The sequence below is a fragment of the Scyliorhinus canicula genome, chromosome 10, assembly GCF_902713615.1.
Source record: "Scyliorhinus canicula chromosome 10, sScyCan1.1, whole genome shotgun sequence".
In the NCBI taxonomy this organism is placed as follows: domain Eukaryota; kingdom Metazoa; phylum Chordata; class Chondrichthyes; order Carcharhiniformes; family Scyliorhinidae; genus Scyliorhinus; species Scyliorhinus canicula.
Genome location: NC_052155.1, coordinates 24,872,371 through 24,890,818, shown reverse-complemented (window position 1 = coordinate 24,890,818; position 18,448 = coordinate 24,872,371). Strand labels below are relative to the sequence as shown.

General features: G+C 53.4%; 1 protein-coding gene across 1 annotated transcript in view; it reads right to left on the bottom strand.

Moving 5' to 3' along the window:
- Window positions 1-18,448, bottom strand: part of lama1 (laminin, alpha 1) — a 422,130-nt gene that overhangs the window by 336,160 nt on the left and 67,522 nt on the right. The window contains exons 2-3 of the mRNA XM_038808722.1: window positions 5,846-6,016; window positions 4,221-4,333 (exon numbers count right to left, since the gene is read on the bottom strand). Coding sequence (XP_038664650.1) covers window positions 4,221-4,333; window positions 5,846-6,016 — 284 coding nt within the window. The remainder of the gene's footprint in view (window positions 1-4,220; window positions 4,334-5,845; window positions 6,017-18,448) is intronic.

The window sequence follows — 18,448 nt, the reverse complement described above, 5'->3', positions numbered from 1 at the left end:
CCCTCAACTCTCCCACCCACATGCCCCACCTAATGTTCGATGTTATCCAATTCTTGGAAGTGCATAATGAATAATGCTCATGAATTGTCGAACTGTAGCCATCTAAGATGGGCACTTGCAAAGGACCATGGGAATTATGGCCAACCCAGGACTCAGACAGACACAGAGCTTATGTGTATCTGAAACACAGGTAGCTAGACCTGATCGAAACCCCCGCTCGTTTGCATTCTTAATGTCCCGTTTCCCAGGACAATAGGACTCCAATCAAGAAACCCAATCACAGACTGATCGGCGCCACTCCCTTGACTCAGAGAGCCCAACTGCCAAGGTCAATGACCGCTCTGGAGCCGCCCAGCTACCAAGGCACCCGCCCCTTTATTGGCCGAAAGCAAAGACAGTGATCAGAGCCCTGACGAACTATTGGGTCCAAGGTTAAGGACCGCCCCAAAGAGCACGAAATCCCAGAGGGATAAAAGAGGACACAGCCTGTCTCGTTTGGATCCGGCCTGTGCCAGCCAACTGTAGCAAGAACAGCCAGCCAGGTTCAAGACCAACAATCGCTACCTGACGGATGAGCCCAGCAGAGACAGAGCCACTTTCTTCGAACCAGTCAAGTGAAATCCAGATAAAGGCCTTATCATTTGCATAGTGCCCGTCGCCCTGAAGTTAAGTATAGGTTATCATAGCTGATAGGTGTAGTTTAACTTGTAGTAGATATTGTGTTTGCATGTCGAAGTAACCCTTGTGTATGTAAATAAACCATCTTTTGAACTAACTAACTGGTTATGTGGTCATTTAATCGATATAAGGGAAGGCTTGTGGTTCACCAAGATGAATAGAAATACCCACAATATTGGTGACGCTGTTGGGATATAACATCATATCATAAAGAGCAACAGAACCCCTCCATCCTTCCCCTCAGTTCAAACTTAACCTTCTCAAGAGTCAAGAATTCCAACAGGTCACCCTGCCACGCCAGGGCACAGGGTGGAGACGATCCTCTCCAACCTATCAGGATCCGTCTTTGGGCGATCAACGAAGCGAACGCTACAACATCTGCCTCCGCACCCGTTTCCAACCCTGGCTGGTCTGACACCCCGAATACGGCCTCCCAGGGTCCCAGGTCCAGTTTAACGTGCACCACTTTAGAAATTACCCTAAAAACCTCCTTCCATTAATCCTCTAGCTTTGGACAGGACCAAAACATAGGAACGTGGTTTGCGGGGCCCCTCCCGCAGCGTTCACACACATCTTCTACCCCTTCAAAGAATCGGCTCATCCTCACCCTCGTGAGGTGTGCTCTGTATACCATCTTCAGCTGTATCAGCCCCACCTCGCACACGAGGTGGAGGCATTTACTCTCCGGAACACCTCACACCAGAACCCCTCCTCCATATTCCTCCCACTTTGCTTTGATCCTTCTCCTCTTCCAAAATAGCTCCGTAAACCGCTGACACTACCCCCTTCTCCAGTCTCCCTGTCGTCAGCACCTCCTCCAGCAATGCACTTAGCTGCATCGAGAGACTGGGGAGGGATTGAGCGATGGGAGGGGTTTGGACACAGGGTCTCATTGTATGTGGATGATCTGTTGGTATATATCTCAGACCCGTTGGGCAGTATCGGGGTCATTATGGGGATTGTAGAGGAATTTGGCTGGTTTTCGGGGTACAAGTTGAATATGGGAAAGAGCGCGTTGTTCTCGATTGAGACTAGAGGACAGGAGAGGAGGTTAGGGGAGCTGCTGCTCAGCGTTGTGGGGACGACCTTCATATATTTATTTGGGCATCCAGGTGACTCGGGGTTGGGCGCAGCTACATGGCTGGTGGAGCAGATGAAAGTGGATTTTAAGAGGTGGGATGTGCTGTCGCTGGCGGGCCAGGTGCAGACAGTAAAAATGACGGTGTTGCCAAGGTTTCTGTTTGTGTTCCAGAACGTCCCAATTTTTGTCCTGAAGTCATTTTTCAAGACGGTTAATGCGCTGATCTCTGGGTTTGTGCGGGCGGGGAAGACCCCGCGGGTTCGGAGGGCTTGTCTGGAGCGGGGGTGAAGTCGGGGGTGGGGGCGGGGGTTGCTGGCGCTGCCGGACATGATGAACTATTACTGGCTGCCGAATATCGCTATGGTTAGTAAATGGGTCGTGGTGGAGGTCGAATGTAGGTGGCATTGTGTAGGGGAACAGGTTTGGGGGCTCTGTTATCAGCGCCTCTGCCATTCTCGCTGGCCAGTAACACCATGAGCCCAGTGGTGGTGTCGGCCCTAAGGGTGTGGGGACAGTGGGGACAGCATTTGGGACTGGAGGGTTCCTCTATGTGGCCACCGATCTGCGTCGGCCCTACGTTTGCGCCGGTGGAGTTGGATGCGAGGTTTCGGGGGTGACGGCAACTAGGGATCAAACGATTTGGTGATTCATTCATGGGGTACGGTTTCAAGTACCTGCAGGTCTGGGATTTTGTAATGAGAGAGGTGCCTTTCTACTGCTGCCCCTGATGCTACAGGATAAGGCGCTACTGTCAAGGGATGAGATAGGGGAGGGGAAGGTGTCTAAGGCCTGGGTGAATGCGTCCTCGTCATGTGTGAGGTTAAGTCTCATTCAGTTTAAATGAGTCCAAATGGCACATATCACGGCCTACTTGTGACAATAAGCTATTATTATTATTATTATTAGAGGGCAGGTATGGGTGGTGAGCGGGGAGGCCCGCCAGCCATGTCCACATGTCCACAGCTGAAGGGGGTTCTGGCAGGGGTTCGCGAACGTAATGTCTGAGGTGCTGGGAGTGGAAGTGGCTCCAAGTCCAGAGGTGATGCTATTCGGTTGGTCGGAAAACCCGGGAGTCCAGGGGGTGAGAGGGGCCGATGTTTTGGCCTTTGCTTTCCTGATAGTCCGGTAACGGATCGTGCTCGGGTGGCGGGACTCGGAGCTGCCGAAAGCAGGGATGTGGATGAGCGACCTGGAGGAATTCCTGAGGCTGGAGAAGGTCAAGTTCGTCTTGAGGGGTTAGGGGGATGGGTTCACCCGACGATAGAAGCCATTGATTGCTTTCTTTAAGGACGTTTGAGGGATCAGCAGCGGAGAGAGGGAGGGGTGGCGGACAGGGGGGAGGAATGGGGGGTGGGGGATTAAAATGGGGAAGGCAGGATGGGAGGGCGTGGTGATGGTCAGGAGCAGGGGGGGAATGGGTGTTGGTTGTTTATAATGTTGTTTGGTTGTTCTTCTGCTTTAGTTTGTTTCTAGGCATAAAATATTTTTAAAAATTAGATCATGACTGATCTGGTGGTCACCTCATCCACTTTGAAGTTACAAATATTCGAAAGGTGGGAGTTTCCAGCCCCCACGCAGCAAATTTTCCGCCGGCGGAGGCAGCCAGCTATTGGCCAGTGGCATGGTCTACCGGTCCCACCAGTGTCTTCAGGGTTTTGAATGCCCCGCACCCTCCACCACTGGGGAATGTGGTGTGGAAGATCCCGCCGGTGGGGAGGGTCGGAAAACTTTGGCCAAAGACGCTGCTTCCTCAACCTTTCCAGGAAGGGCGTTCCAAAGACTCACAACAATCTGAGAGAAACATTTATCTTCATCTCTCTTTTAATGGGCGACTCCTTATTTTTAAACAGTGACCCCAAGTTCTAGATTCTCCCACCAGATGAAAAGCCACCTCTTACTCGTCTAATCTCCAGCAGTTAACAAGCTTAGTCCGTCCAATCCTTCTTCATAAGACAACCCATTCTAGGTATTAGTCTGATGCAGCTTCTCTGAACTGCTTCCAATGCTATTCCGTCTTTCCTTAAACAAGGAGACTAGTGCTATACACAGTGCTCCAAATGTGCTCTTACTGAAGCATAACCTCCCTACTTTAGTCATTCATTTCCCCTCACAATAAATGATAACATCCATTCACTTTCCCAATTACTTGCTGCATCTTCTCCTTTCTACTCTGAACACCAATAACGATAGCATCGCTGTAATAAATCCAAGGTACTGTTTGGTTTTCTAATCAAACATGAGACACACATTTCTTTATTGCCATTAACATTTGTCCCAGCAATTGGTTGTCTTGGCAATTGCCAACATTAAGGAGGCACATTTATAGAATGCATGCAGTAAAAATGATACATGGCTCGGAAACGTACTGATTAAAAGAAAACAGTAAATCTTTAAAGGGTTTGGAGGTTCAAGCCACTGGCTGATATCAAACCACAGCCACCATTGACATATCCTTCCTCACCTGCCTCAGGTCCAGGGTAATTGTGATCCAGTGATATTTCCTGCCGTTCTGGATGCTGGGACTCTGCCACCAGTTGTTGGTTCCATCTATAGCACTCATTACTGGATGCCGTTCTGCAGGGTCAGCACAAAGAAAGAGAAATGTTTATTGCTCCTTTGAATTGTCTACACATTCCCTCAGTCTGCCTTTCCCTCCCTCCCCTTCTTTGTTTACATGGCTCATTCTAATTGCAGAGTCGATCACTATTCAGGTAAGATGGAATCTGCTCGCCCATTTGAGGGGAATTTCAAGCCCAATGCGCAGAACCCCAATGGCCTGGGAGTCTCGGTCAGAGGGCCATTCTGAAATCAATGGCTGAACTTCATTGCCATCTCCCAAAAGCTGGCATAAGCCTGCAGCTGTCCATCTGCCGGTGGGCAAAGATTGGGCAGACGCAGACCATCACTGACACTCGGATATACTGTGAGCACAGAAGGCTCAGTAGGGAGGAGGCTCAATGGACCCAGGGCCAAGAGTGACCCAAACATTTCCTTATTATGCCAGGAGGGGCAATTTAGCTTGGCCGATTCACCTCGCCTGCACATCTTTTTTGATTTTGTGGGGATGAGACCCACGCAGACATGGGGAGAATGTACAAATTCCACACGGACAGTGACCCAGGACCAGGATCGAACCGTTGGCGTTGTGAGGCAGCAGGGCTAACCACTGCGCCACCGTGCTGCCCTAAGCCTTGTAACAGCCTGCTGCTTTAAACACGTTTGTCTGAGGCAGCAGATGTAAGGGAAGGGTAAGTGAAAATGCAGTGATTTCTAACCATACTGCGAGGACTGCTATTCAGTTTTCAGGCAGGGCCTCTGTGGGGGCTCTGATGGGACATTCTATTAGGGGCGACTGATGAGGGTCTCTGATGGGGTCTCTGTTGGGGGTCTCAGTCGGGGGGGGTTTTGGGGGGGCTATTGGGTAGGGTCTGATGGGGGATCAGAAGGGGGGTCCGAAGGAGAGTTGTGGGTGGCATCGCAGCTATGCACCAATCATCTTGACCCACCGCAGGATCCACCTCATCGCGGCCACGCTAAGGAAAATTGGCACCAATTCCTGCCGGGTGGATTTCCTGCTGTGGGGGCCGGTAAATATTGGGAGAGCGGAGACAGCCAAGGTGCCCAGGTGGCACTGCATGGGTGCCAGTTGGCAGTGCCAAGGTGCACAGCTGGCATCAGCAGTGCCAGGGTGCCACCCTGCCCAGATACCAACCACCTGGGGGCTGGGGGCCTCACATCACCTGGGAGACCCCCCCACCCCCCAAGTGCCGTTCCGTCTGATCCCAGAATGTGGGGACCAGTGCGAAACAGTGCCCAGCTGGGGTACTCGACAAGGCCAGTAGATCCCGGGCACTGGTGAGCAGAGGTAAGTGTGTTTTAAGCTCACTTAACTCGCACGTCTGGGTCCGTTGTGTGGGGGGGGGGTTCCAGGTCGCAACATCAATCCCTCGAGGCGTAACCCAATTCCAGCAGCACGCGGCCGTTAAATCGCACCCAAAGTTTGTTTTCCCACTGAAAGCCACTATGTCACATCGTCAAACAAGTCAAACACGTATAACGTCACAAATTCACTGGACAGGTGATTACCTTTATGATTCGCACTGTTTGAATCACAAATACGACACTGTGGGTTACGTATTGGTCGACCAGGAACATGTTCTACCAGCTTACAGTACATTTCAGGACCATTTTCACCGCAGGTTGCATTGGTGGAGATCACAGCATTGCTGGCAAGATTCAGGATAGCTGGGAAAAGTCCTGATGGAAAGAAAACCATAAATCTTCAAAAGGTTTCAAGTCATTAGCTGGCACCAAACCACAGCCACCATTTATAATGAAACGCTTCACAGAAATGAACCATGGGTTAAGACTCTCTCTGCTCACTGTGTACGGGAATGGTCATTTTGTTAGAAATACCAAACATTCTTTTTATTAATGCAGTGGTGAAACATTGTACACACTCATCCATTTTCTTGCTTTTGAGAAAGATTACAATTATCTGATTTAAACTGGGTACCAGAGGGAGAGTCTCTTCTTCCATCCAAACAGATGGGGGGGAAAATGTTAAATTCCTGTTGTTCAATGGCACAGTTCTGCAGACAAAGTTCTTCAGACACAGTTCTCCAGGCACAGTTCTAGAAATAGTTCTATGGGCACAGTTCTACAGACACAGTTCTAGAAATAGTTCTATGGGCACAGTTCTACAGACACAGTTCTGCATACACAGTTCTACAGGCACAATTCTACAGGCAGTTCTGGAAATGGTTCCATGGGCACTGTACCTGTGGAACTGTACCTGCAGAACTGTATCTGCAGAACAGTCCCTGTAGAACTGCACCTGTAGAACTGTGCCTGGAGACGTGTAACTTTAGAACCATCTCTTGAATAGGCATAATTCTACCGGTACAGTTCTACAGGCACAGGTCTATGGGTACAGTTCAATAAATGGTTCTGCGGGCATCGTTCTACAGGCATTGGTCTTCAGGTACAGTTGAATAAATGCTTCTATTGGCACTTTTAGTGCCTGTAGAACAGTGTCCATAGAACCATTTCTTGAACAGACACAGCTCCAGAGGTACAGTTCTACAAGTACAGTTCTAAAAATGGTTCTCTGGGACTGGTCTCTGGGCACTGTATACAGGTGCAGTTCTACAGGAGGGTCAGTTTAGCTCAGTTGGCTACCCAGCTGGTCGTGCAGAGTGAGGCCAGCAGTGCAGGTTCAATTCCCGTACCGCCTGAGGTTATTCATGAAGGCTCCGCCTTCTCAACTTTGGCCCTCGTCTGAGGTGTGGTGATCCTCAGGTTAAATCTCCACCAGTCAGATCTCCCCATCTATGGTCATCTGGAACCATGGTGACTTTACCTGTACAGCCACAGTTCCACAGGTACAGTTCAAGGAATAGCTCTATGGGCACCGTTCTACAGGCGCAGTTCTACAGGAACAGTTCGACAGGTACAATCCTAGAAATGGTTCTATGGCACTATTCTATATGCACAGTTCTACAGGTACAATTCCAGAAAATGTTCTGTGGGCACTGCTCTACAGGCACAGTTCGGAAAATGACTCGATGGGCACCGTTCTGTAGACACAGTTCTACAGGCACAGTTCTAGAAATGGTTCTATGGCACCATTCTATATGCTCAGTTCTACAGGTACAATTCCAGAAATGGTTCTATGGGCATCGTTCTAAAGGTACAGTTCGACATGATTGGTTCCAGAAATGGTTCTATGGGCACTGTTGTACAGGGACAGTTCAACAGGGAGATTATGGACACAGAACAGCAGCATTTCCGTGGAACCTGTATTGAGAAAATTTCTTAATTTGGTCATCTAGATCACCCTTTATTTATGTCTTTTAAAAAATATATATTTTTATTCTCCTTTTTCACATTTTCATCAAATTTGCACCCACCAACAAATAATCAACAGTAACAAATAGAATGGCAAACCCCTGGCCAACAATCTCTTCATCCCACCCACCCCCAAACAGCCCTCAACATTTTAAATACAAACAACCACCCTTTTATATGTCATGGCACATCTCTATACTATAACAACATTTGGAGGCAGACGTCCGATTTTCTGTTTCCTTCCCTTTTTGGGGAAATTTTTTAACTTTTCCCTGCCCTCTTTTTTTTTTTGACCTCTCCCTGGGCTGGATTCTCTGATCCCCGACCGTGAAATTGAGCTCGGTGATAGGGCGGAGAATCCCCGATGACGACGGAATTGGGGGCGGCGCTGCTTTCACGATGCTCCGCCCGCTGAAAAGCGGCCTACTCTAGGAGCACGCCGCATGCCGTATCCACGGCCTCAGACCATTGCCCGAGGGCCGCCCCGCGATGCTCCATTCCCGATCGGCTGAGTTCCCGCCGGCGTGGGGCACATGTGGTCTCATCCGCCGGGAACTCATCGTGGCGGCTACAGACTCAGTCCAGTGCCGCCAGTCAGGGGAGAGCCGATCCGCGGGCAGGGTGGGTGGGGGGGTTATTCGGGGCTGGGGGCACTGTGTGGGGGTGGGGGGTAGTCTGGGGCGCGCGAGCCGGATTAAGGGGGGGGGCTATTTTTGCGGGCCAGGTCCGTGGACTGCGGCCACCATGAAGCACGGCGTGGCCATTGCAGGCCGCCGCTGCGCACATACGCGGCCACGGATCCGGCAATACTCTGGGCTGTATCGGCAGCTGGAGCTGGGAGCTCTACCCTGCCTCCCTGCTAGCCCCCCCTGGAGCAGGGAATCGGTGGCCGTTTTGCGCCAGTTTTCCTGGCGTAAAACACCACCGCTTTCACGCCGGCGTGGGGACTTAGCCTCCCAAACGGAGAATCCAGCCCCCTGTCTCTCTTGCTGCTCCCAGGGATTTTGCACCCTTTTTGAGTTTTTGCTTCCAATGCAGGCACATGGGACCTTTGTCTTCAGCTCCAAGTCCCGGATGGGCCCAACCAACATAAAACATCTGAACCATGCATTGCGGCTCTTTCCCAGCCGCGCTTGCGCCCAAGGTCCAAGATTCATCATGTTTTGGAGATGCCAACCACAGAGCTGAAGGCAAAGGTAGATTTTAGTTTAATTGCATGAATTTGAATAATTTTGAATCTTTTTTCACGGCACACTTGGGGGGGATGTTCAGAGTACACCAGTGCACCACGGTACACGATGTGGGAATCACTGATCTTCTAGATAATAGGAATGAGCAGTCTACTTGAACATGAGATTTATTACATTTATTGCGGTATTCATCTGGCTGTCGCCTTCAATCACTAGCCGACACGGGATCACTGCGGCGTAAATAGGAAGTGGGGATCCTGACTGGGATTTTCTCCTCCCAATCCAAGGACTTGGGGATCAATTGTAACATGCTCCTTTGGAGCCCAAGTCAAGAAGAGTGAACTCAGAATTGCCCAGAGATTAGAGGCGGGATGGCCTGCCGCCAGCGCCAAGAACGGCGCGAACCACTCCGGTGTCGGGCCACCCGGACATTGCGCAGCCCCGGGGCCCATCGCGTTGCGCTGATTCTCGCGATTCTGCGAGGCGCGCAACGTGATTCCCGTCGGCAGGATTGTTCGCCGGCCGGAAAATATGGCTGGGCGGGATTCAAACCCCCCCCCCCCCCCCCCCCGTGGATTCTCCAACCCGGCGGGGGATCGGAGAATCCCGCCCTAAACCTGAATATTTCCAGGTTCCTATTTCTCTGTTCTGCATGGGACCATGCACTCAACACCAAATTTGTGTTACTTTTAAAACAATCTGATCAAACTAACCTCCCAGGAATGGGAATAGCAGCACTGTAAAAATGAATAAGATCATCAGAGGTAGGGGCACGAATAGGCTGTCACCCTGACATCAAGTGTCCTCCACTATTTGGTCAGAACACAGTTGACCGGATTATGGCCTTGGCAGCACTATCTTGCCTGCCCCTTAACTCTCGTCAGTCAAAAACTTGTCTAACTCTGCCTTGAGTTGAGTGAATGCTTTTCAAAGGAAAGTGTTGGAAACCCATCCACAGCTCTCCCAACAACGCAGGCACCTTGCTGTCCGGCTTTTGGAAAGCTAATATAATTACAAAGAACAATACAGCAGAGGAACAGGCCCTTCAACCCTCCAAAACTGTACTGGTCATGATACCACCTTTGGCAAAACCCTCAGCAGTTCCTAGTGCCGTATCCCTCTATACCCAGAGTGTAGATTTGATGGGCTGAATGGCCTCCTTCTGCACTCTAAATTTTATGATTCTACGAACATTGAACATTGCTGCATTAAGTAACACCTCTGGTCTGAATCTTTTCCCAGCCCTCATTTTCGGAAAGCAGAGCCAATCAACGAATTCCCTATCGTCTTGTCTTGCTCAAGGGTTCTTGGGCTTGGCCTACTCCTAATTACTCTGTAGGGAGTTGCCCCCCCCCCCCCCCCCCCCCCCCCCTGCCTGCACCCCCCCTCCCGCAGCCTAAATCAGAAGGGAAGGCTCAGTGGAATGTGACACTCTATCCAGCAGCAAAAGGAGGAATGTGGCCCTTATAAACAGCAGCAGCCAAACAATCACACACACCGCACGCAGTCTGCCGACTGAACTCAACTGACAATGTGAAGCAGGCACCACAATCATTCCTCATGCAATCCACAAAAAAATAAAGCATTAACAGTTGCGTAACAGGATACTTCCTCCAGCATTTTAGCGGGAAGATTCTGATTTGAATTAACTTCATTTGAAGCCTACTTGTGACAATAAGCGATTTTCATTTTCATTTGATTTGGTAGGTAAACAAGGTGAATGCAATCTAGCTTGCAAAGTACATATTCTCAATCGGCTGGGTTTCAAACTGTTTCACCACCAGCTTTAGAAAATGGATTGCCGTTAATGTTCCCATGTTAATGGGCCATGATAATTAAGTAAATCACATTTGCAAGCATTTACGGATGGAAAATACTAGAATGGTCAAACTACATTTCCTGGTTTCATCGATTCTCCCTACTTGACTACCTAAATGTTTGGGTCGGGTGGGGGAGTGAGGCAGACTCGAGTGGGAGCAGTATCACAAGAACCTGGGCGGGATGCTCAGTAATGGGGCTAGGTCCTCAGTCCAGCGTCAAAACGCAGGCGAATTACTCTGGACTTTCCTGAAGCAAGTCCAGAGTGATTCTCCTACCTGAAGGGGGCGCGCAGGGCCCTGGAGTAGCCCTACGCAGCTCTGGCTGCCGATACGGGGCTCTGCACTGCCAGTTGGACATCGCGCATGCGCACGGCGGCAGCCTTCGGTGGCCAGCCCGCGCGACATGGCGGACCCACACTGCGGACCAGCCCCGAAAATACAGGCCCCGCCCCCTGAGATCACGCACGTACCTTCAGATCAGTGGCCCCGATCGATAGCTTGGCCGTTTGTGAGTTCCCCCTGGGTGAAGGATCCCCCCACCCCCCACCAGGGCGGCCGCGGACTGAGCCCGCAGTGGACACGCCGAGTTCCCGTCGGGTGGGACCACGAGAGACCCACACTGTCGGGAACTCAGCCAGTTACACTTGGTGAATCGCCGCGGGGGCCTCTGTCAATGGCCGCCTACCTGGGCCGCCTAGACCACGCGCGCGCGATTCGCGCCGATGCTCTGGGGATCGGAGCATCACTGGAGCGGCATCGAGCTGGATTTCGGCATCAACACCCATTCTCCGCCCCTGCGCCACTGCCGATTTTGCCACGGAGCCTGGGAGAATCCCGCCCAGACAAAGACTGCCCCGATTTGCCCCACACACTACTGTAAGGGTAATGCGGGAGTTCACAGGGAGCACATTTCTGCTGTGGCCACAGAGACTCTCACCCGCTGCTTTCCAGATTTTATCCCTCCTCCTGCCTCAGCAAATGAAGATCATTTATTGGCGGCAGTTTACTACGATACCATCTGCACTGTAAGAGTAATAATCTATCAGATAGGGACGGTTTCATCAAAATTAAACAGTTCCCGAGGCTAAAAAGAATTGCATTAAAAGAATCATGAAGCGTTTTTTTTCATTAAATGGTTTTGAAAGGTTCTTTCCTTAATTCATTATGTACTTCAGCTGCTCATCCTACTGTTCCTGAAGGCGGTGTAGCTCTTCCGAGGTCAGGGCTCCAAGAGTATATTCCAATACTTCTCACAATGCCTACCGTGTGCATATCCAGTTAGTGAACACAGTAGGCTGTTTGACTACAGGGGGACTGGGGATGGAGATGGGGGGGGGGGGGGGGGGGGGGGGGGGGGTGAGAGGGTCATGGCTCTGGCACATTTAGTGAGATTTAGTCCTTGGTGGAAGTGCTTTCTGCCCATGTAGATAGGCTCCAATTGTAGGTGGAAGGCAGGACAAAGGCTACAAAATGAGAAAAATACTTTTTAGCTTTAAAGAGACGACATTTTAGTTTGATTAAAAATTCAGATCCAATCAAATGACGTGGCTAAGTTACCCAATAGTGGGCAGATCACTTACATCAGGCAGACTAACCCCGAATCACTTTGATGCACATTGTTAATAGTTTCCTACTTTTCATTTGGACCAAATTACTAAATCATTAAATCAATGAATGAATAGGTTGTGGCGCAAGAGGTTTTTTTTGTCCCACACAAAACTGACTGCTTTTGATTAGCCACGCAGGATCTCCAACACAAGCCCGCCTTTCCTTAAATCCCAGCTGATTCACAGCCCCACTGCGAGGAAATCCATTTCACACCGCTTAAGGTGGGCATTTTCTCCTTCGTGATTAATAACCGAGAATGAAGCTACCAGATTTCAGTAGCTTCCAAAAAGAATTAAACCAAGCAGCTGAATCCATTCATAAACGCTAAAATAAAGATTAAGGATGTCAGAGGATGCCAACACAGGGCAACTGAGTAAAACACAACACCAGGAAATCCTGGTGCAAATATGTGAAGTGGTGAGAGGTACACAGGAGACAGCTGTCGAAATGGTTCAAACTGACATGAAAAAAAATAATCAACAGGTAACAAAGTTTGGCGATTCAATCTTTGGAAAATGAAGGACTTTGCTTTATTACGCCAACAGCCAGAAGAAATGACTGCTTTTCAGGTTAAGGATTCTGTGCACCACCTTATAGACAGGTCTCAAATGATTTTCATATCTAAGCAACCATCTTGTTTGAGGATTTGAAAATGTTGCACGAAGGTTTTTCCCTCAGTCAGTGTTCTTTTTGTGAATGCAGGGTTTAAGTGCATGTATTATTTTCACAGCAAAAAGACCAGGGTCAGAAGTACATGACTGAAATAATTGTCATTGTATATCACTGTTTGGCCAAATCTCCATATGAATGAAATTGCAAATGAATTTGTGCATCAATGCTTCAGTGTTAGACTATTAACCGAGGCATATGTTCAATAACTTAATCACCAGACTGCCCCAATTGTGCAGGAGCACAGCAACATAGAACTGAATTTGATGGTTCTCAGCAGGGTGAAGGAGGCAGAACGGAACCTGAGATGTCAGCACATTCCCACCCCCACCATCCCTGCATATCCAGTGAAACGCTGAATAGCCAATTAGTGACCTTCCGGTGGCCAAAAAGCTTCCTTCCTGACAAGAAATCCTTCCCCTTATTCCCCTCCCACCTTGAAGTTGCTATCAGGGACGGTTTCTCGAGCCTATTTTTAGATTCCACAATATAGTCAGCTCTTTTGACTTTGGGCGCGTTTTAACGGCTGTGTTGCACGTGGCATGGATCCGTGCGCACAGGTTAGACCGTGGAGGAGGCCGAAATTAGAATCCGGGCCGGGCGCCGATCGGTTTGCGATCTAACCGGCCCACTCCGGTTGGCAGTGCCTCGATGCCGCCTGGACGTGGCAAGAAACCAATTATCATTAATTAAGGGCAATCTCACTAAGAAGGTAGACGCTCTATCTACTGGCCTCTCGGGATCTAACCTGCTCCCCAGTGGGAGGTCACATGGGTGCCGTTTAGCATGTGAAGCTAGTGCAATGGCTGCTGTGGGGATCGGAGGAGGTGAGTAACCTTTTTCAAAATCGGGCATGCAGCCATGGGGCACTGGAGCTGCTGCCTCAGTGCTGGGGGGGTGGGGGGGGGGCCATGGCAGCCGCGGAAGAGAAAGAGTGCACCCAGGGCACTGGCCCGGAGTCTGAGCGGGGGGCCCCGATCGCGGGCCTGGCCGCCGAGGGGGCACCCCCCCGGGGTCTGATCGCCCCCCCCCCCCCCCTCCCAGGACCCCGGGGCCCGATCGCGCCGCTGATCCCGCCGTTACCAGAGGTGGTTCAAACCTCGGCGACGGGAGAGGCCTCCCAGCGGCGGGACTTCGGCCCATAGCGGGCCGGATAATCGCTGCAGGGGCCTCGCCGATCGGAGTGGCGAGATTCCCGCCACCGCCACTTCCCGGGTGGCGGAGAATCTCTGCCACGGCGGGGGCCGGACTTTCGGGGGCCCCAGGCGATTCTCCGACCCTGCTGCCCCAGGTGTGGTTGCCGCCGTCGTGAACAGGTCGGGAACGGCAGGCCGCTCGGCCCATCCGGGTCGGAGAATCGCGGGCCGCCGTGAAAAACGGCGGCCCGCGTTTCTCTGAGCGGCGTGTCGGAAAACCGGACACGCCATTTGGGGGGGGGGGGGGGGGGGGGGGGGAGGAGAATAGCGGGAGGTCCGCTCCCGCACCTCCCGCTATTCTCCCACCCAACCTGGTTGCGGAGAATCGCGGCCAACGTTTAAGCAGAAGCGAGACGGGCTCAAATACAAGAAGCTGCTTCCTAGGCGCCGGAGAAATATAAAGGGTGGGGAACAACGTGGGATTAAAGTGGAACGGCAGCCTGGCTTGTCCACTCTCTGCTATGCCAGCCTGCAATTTCCCAGTTCATTAGAATGAACGAGGGAGAACTGGAACCTGGCAGGTTTACAAATGGAAAGCTTCAGCCAGTCTATGCAAGAGACAACCCTGTTCCCATTCCAGGGCTTCGACACGCACACTTATTATTTCAATATGGATATCTGGTTTCCCTTAAGAATGACCAGATTCTGCAGAAAGCAACAATGAAACACTCTCCAAACTACACCTTTCATCAGCCAGGTTATATCTCCAGATTTCAGATTCAGTTTAAGGGGGTGGTATTTTGTTAAGCGCAGTATTTACTTGTCCCAATGTCTGTGGTATTTTCCCAGGACCAGGGGCAGTGGTTAGCACTGCTGCCTCACAGCGCCAGGGACCCGGAATCAATTCCAGCCTTGGGTGGCTGTCTGTGCAGAGTCTGCACCTTCTCCCCGTGTCTGTATGGGTTTCATCCGGGTGCTCCGGTTTCCTCCCACAGTCCAAAGATGTGCAGTTTAGGTGGGTTGGCCATGATAAATTGCCCCTCAGTTTAAGATGTACAGATTACGTGGATTGGCCATGTTAAATTGCCCCTTAGTGTCCAAAGATATTCAGGTTAGATGGATTGTCCATGCTCAATTGCCCTAGGTAGGGTGCTCTTTCGGAGAGTCGGTGCAGATGCGATGGGCCAAATGGCCTCCCCCTGCACTGTAGTAATTCTACAAGACGCTAAACACTGAGACTGTTGATTACACTATGTGTATCTTATTAAGTTGCCTTAGCTTCACTGCTGGATATATTTTAGTTTAACTCTAAATAAGGGCAGCACGGTGGCCTAGTGGTTAGCACAACCGCCTCACGGCGCTGAGGTCCCAGGTTCGATCCCGGCTCTGGGTCACTGTCCGTGTGGAGTTTGCACATTCTCCCCGTGTCTGTGTGGGTTTCACCCCCACAACCCAAAAAAATGTGCAGAGTAGGTGGATTGGCCACGTTAAATTGCCCCTTAATTGGAAAAAATAATTCGGTAATCTAAATTTATAAAAAAAAAAGAAAAAAAAAACTCTAAATAAAATGAAAATAAAGTAGTCTTCATCAGCAACTGATGGGGGAATTGCTACTTCAGATTATTGTCAATGCCACTCTGATGAGTCAACAGCTGCTAAGAGGCAATTCCCATATCTTTATTTTCTCCACCAACTTTGCTCCCTACACCTTCCTGAACTGTCCCCTCGGTGCCCCCAGTGCAAACCAATAGAATTTGCTCCCGAAGTGGCCAGTTTGGCACCAGCAAAATATAACCATAGATCTCGGGCTGCATTCTCCAACTCCCCGCCGGGTGGGAGAATCGCCGGGGGTCGGCGTGAATCTCACCCCCGCCATCCTCCCAGTTCTCCCGCCCCCCCAAAAACCGGCCCGGCGTGAGTCATGCCGCCCGCCTCGGAGAATGGCGGGGTCCGGCGCGACTCAATGGGCATCGATGCCGCCCGAATTCTCAGGCCCGCGATGGGCCGAAGTCCCGCCCGCCTGTAGCCGGTCCCACCGGCGTAAATCAGAGTAGGTCCCTTACCGGCGGGACCTGGCCGCGCGGGCGGGCTCTGGAGTTCCTGGGGGGGTCGCGGGGGGATCTTGCCCCGGGGGGTTCCCCCACGGTGGCCTGGCCCGTGGTCGGAGCCCACCGATCCGCGGGCGGGCCTGTGCCGTGGGGGCACTCTATTCCTTCCGCATCGGCCGTTGTGGTCCTCCGCGATGGCCGATGCAGAAGTGAATCCTGTGCGCATGTACGGGGATGACGCCAGCACACGCTGGCTCTCCCACGCTTGCGCTGACTCGCGCCGGCCAACCACTCCGTCCCGCCGGGACCCCCCTCCCCGCCGGGTATGGGAGAATCCTGCCCTCAAGTCTCAGGTCAGGGGCGGGATTCTCCGACCCCACGCAGGGTCCGAGAATTGGCGGGAAGCGGCGTTATTTCCGCTCCCGCAGGTTTTCGAATTCTCCCGCCGGTAAAAAACCGGCGTTGTGCAAATCCCGTCGGCAGCCTGTGAAAACAGCTGGCGCCGGCGGGATTTCATTTTATTTGCACTGACCTGAAATCTCCGGCCCGGATGGGCCGAAGTCCCGCCGACGTGGCCACGGGTCACGTCGGCGAAAATCACAGTTGATTTAAAACGGCGTCAACCATTGATGATGGTTGACGCCGTTCAGTGTCGGGGGTGGGTTGAGGCATTGGGGGGGGGGGGGGGTGGGTTGCGGCCATCGGGGGGTTGCGGCCATTGGGGGGTTGCGGCCATCGGGGGAGTGGGTTGCAGCATCGGGGGAGTGGGTTGCGGCCATCGGGGGAGTGGGTTGCAGCATCGGGGGAGTGGGTTGCGGCCATCGGGGGAGTGGGTAGCGGCCATCGGGGGAGTGGGTTGCGGCCATCGGGGGAGTGGGTAGCGGCCATCGGGGGAGTGGGTTGCGGCCATCGGGGGAGTGGGTAGCGGCCATCGGGGGAGTGGGTTGCGGCCATCGGGGGAGTGGGTTGCGGCCATCGGGGGAGTGGGTTGCGGCATCGGGGGAGTGGGTTGCAGCATCGGGGGAGTGGGTTGCGGCCATCGGGGGAGTGGGTTGCAGCATCGGGGGAGTGGGTTGCGGCCATCGGGGGAGTGGGTTGCGGCCATCGGGGGAGTGGGTTGCGGCCATCGGGGGAGTGGGTTGCGGCCATCGGGGGAGTGGGTTGCAGCATCGGGGGAGTGGGTTGCGGCCATCGGGGGAGTGGGTTGCGGCCATCGGGGGAGTGGGTTGCGGCCATCGGGGGAGTGGGTAGCGGCCATCGGGGGAGTGGGTTGCGGCCATCGGGGGAGTGGGGTTGCGGCCATCGGGGGAGTGGGTAGCGGCCATCGGGGGAGTGGGTAGCGGCCATCGGGGGAGTGGGTTGCGGCCATCGGGGGAGTGGGTTGCGGCCATCGGGGGAGTGGGTTGCGGCCATCGGGGGGGGTGGGTTGCGGCATCGGGGGGTTGCGGCCATCGGGGGGGGTGGGTTGCGGCCATCGGGTGGGTTGCGGCCATCGGGGGAGTTGCGGCCATCGGGGGGGTTTGGGGGCAGCGGCGGGCAGAGAGGGGGGGGCGACGGATGCCCGGGGCCAACGCACCGTCGCCCCCCCCCTCTGTACGCCGCTGCCCCCTACCCTAACCACCCCCCCCCCTCACCACCCCTACCTCCCTCCAACGCCCCTATCCCCCTCCCCACCACCCCTACCCCCCTCCAACGCCGCCCCCCATCTCTCGCAACGCCGCAACCCCCCCCCCCTCAAAGCCGGGTCCCCCCCCCTCAACGCCGGGTCCCCCCCCCCCCTCAACGCCGGCACCCCCCACCCTCAACGCCGCAACCCACACCCCGTCCCCCTCCCTCTGAAGGCCGGTACCCACACCCCCCCCTCTCTCCTCCTCCCCCCCTTCCTTCCTCCTCCCCCCCTTCCTTCCTCCGTTAGTGGGGGGGGGGGGGTGCGGCGTTAGTGGGGGGTGGGTGCGGCGTTGGAGTGGGGTAGGGGTGGTGAAGGGGGTAGGGGTGGTGAGGGGAGGGGGTTGGGGTAGGGGCAGCGGCGTGCTGAGGAGGGGGGCGACGGATGCCCGGGGCCAACGCACCGTCGCCCCCCCTCTGCACGCAGCTGCCCCTACCCCAACCCCCTCCCTTCACCACCCCTACCCCCTTCACCACCCCTACCCCCCTCCAACGCCGCACCCCCACACCCCCACTAATGCCGCACCCCCCCCCCCAACAGAGGAAGGAAAGGGGGGGAGGAGGAGAGAGGGGGGGAGGAGGAGGAGAGAGGGGGGGGAGGAGGAGAGAGGGGGGGGGAGGAGGAGAGAGGGGGGGAGGAGGAGAGAGGGGGAGGAGGAGAGAGGGGGGGGAGGAGGAGAGAGGGGGGGGAGGAGGAGAGAGA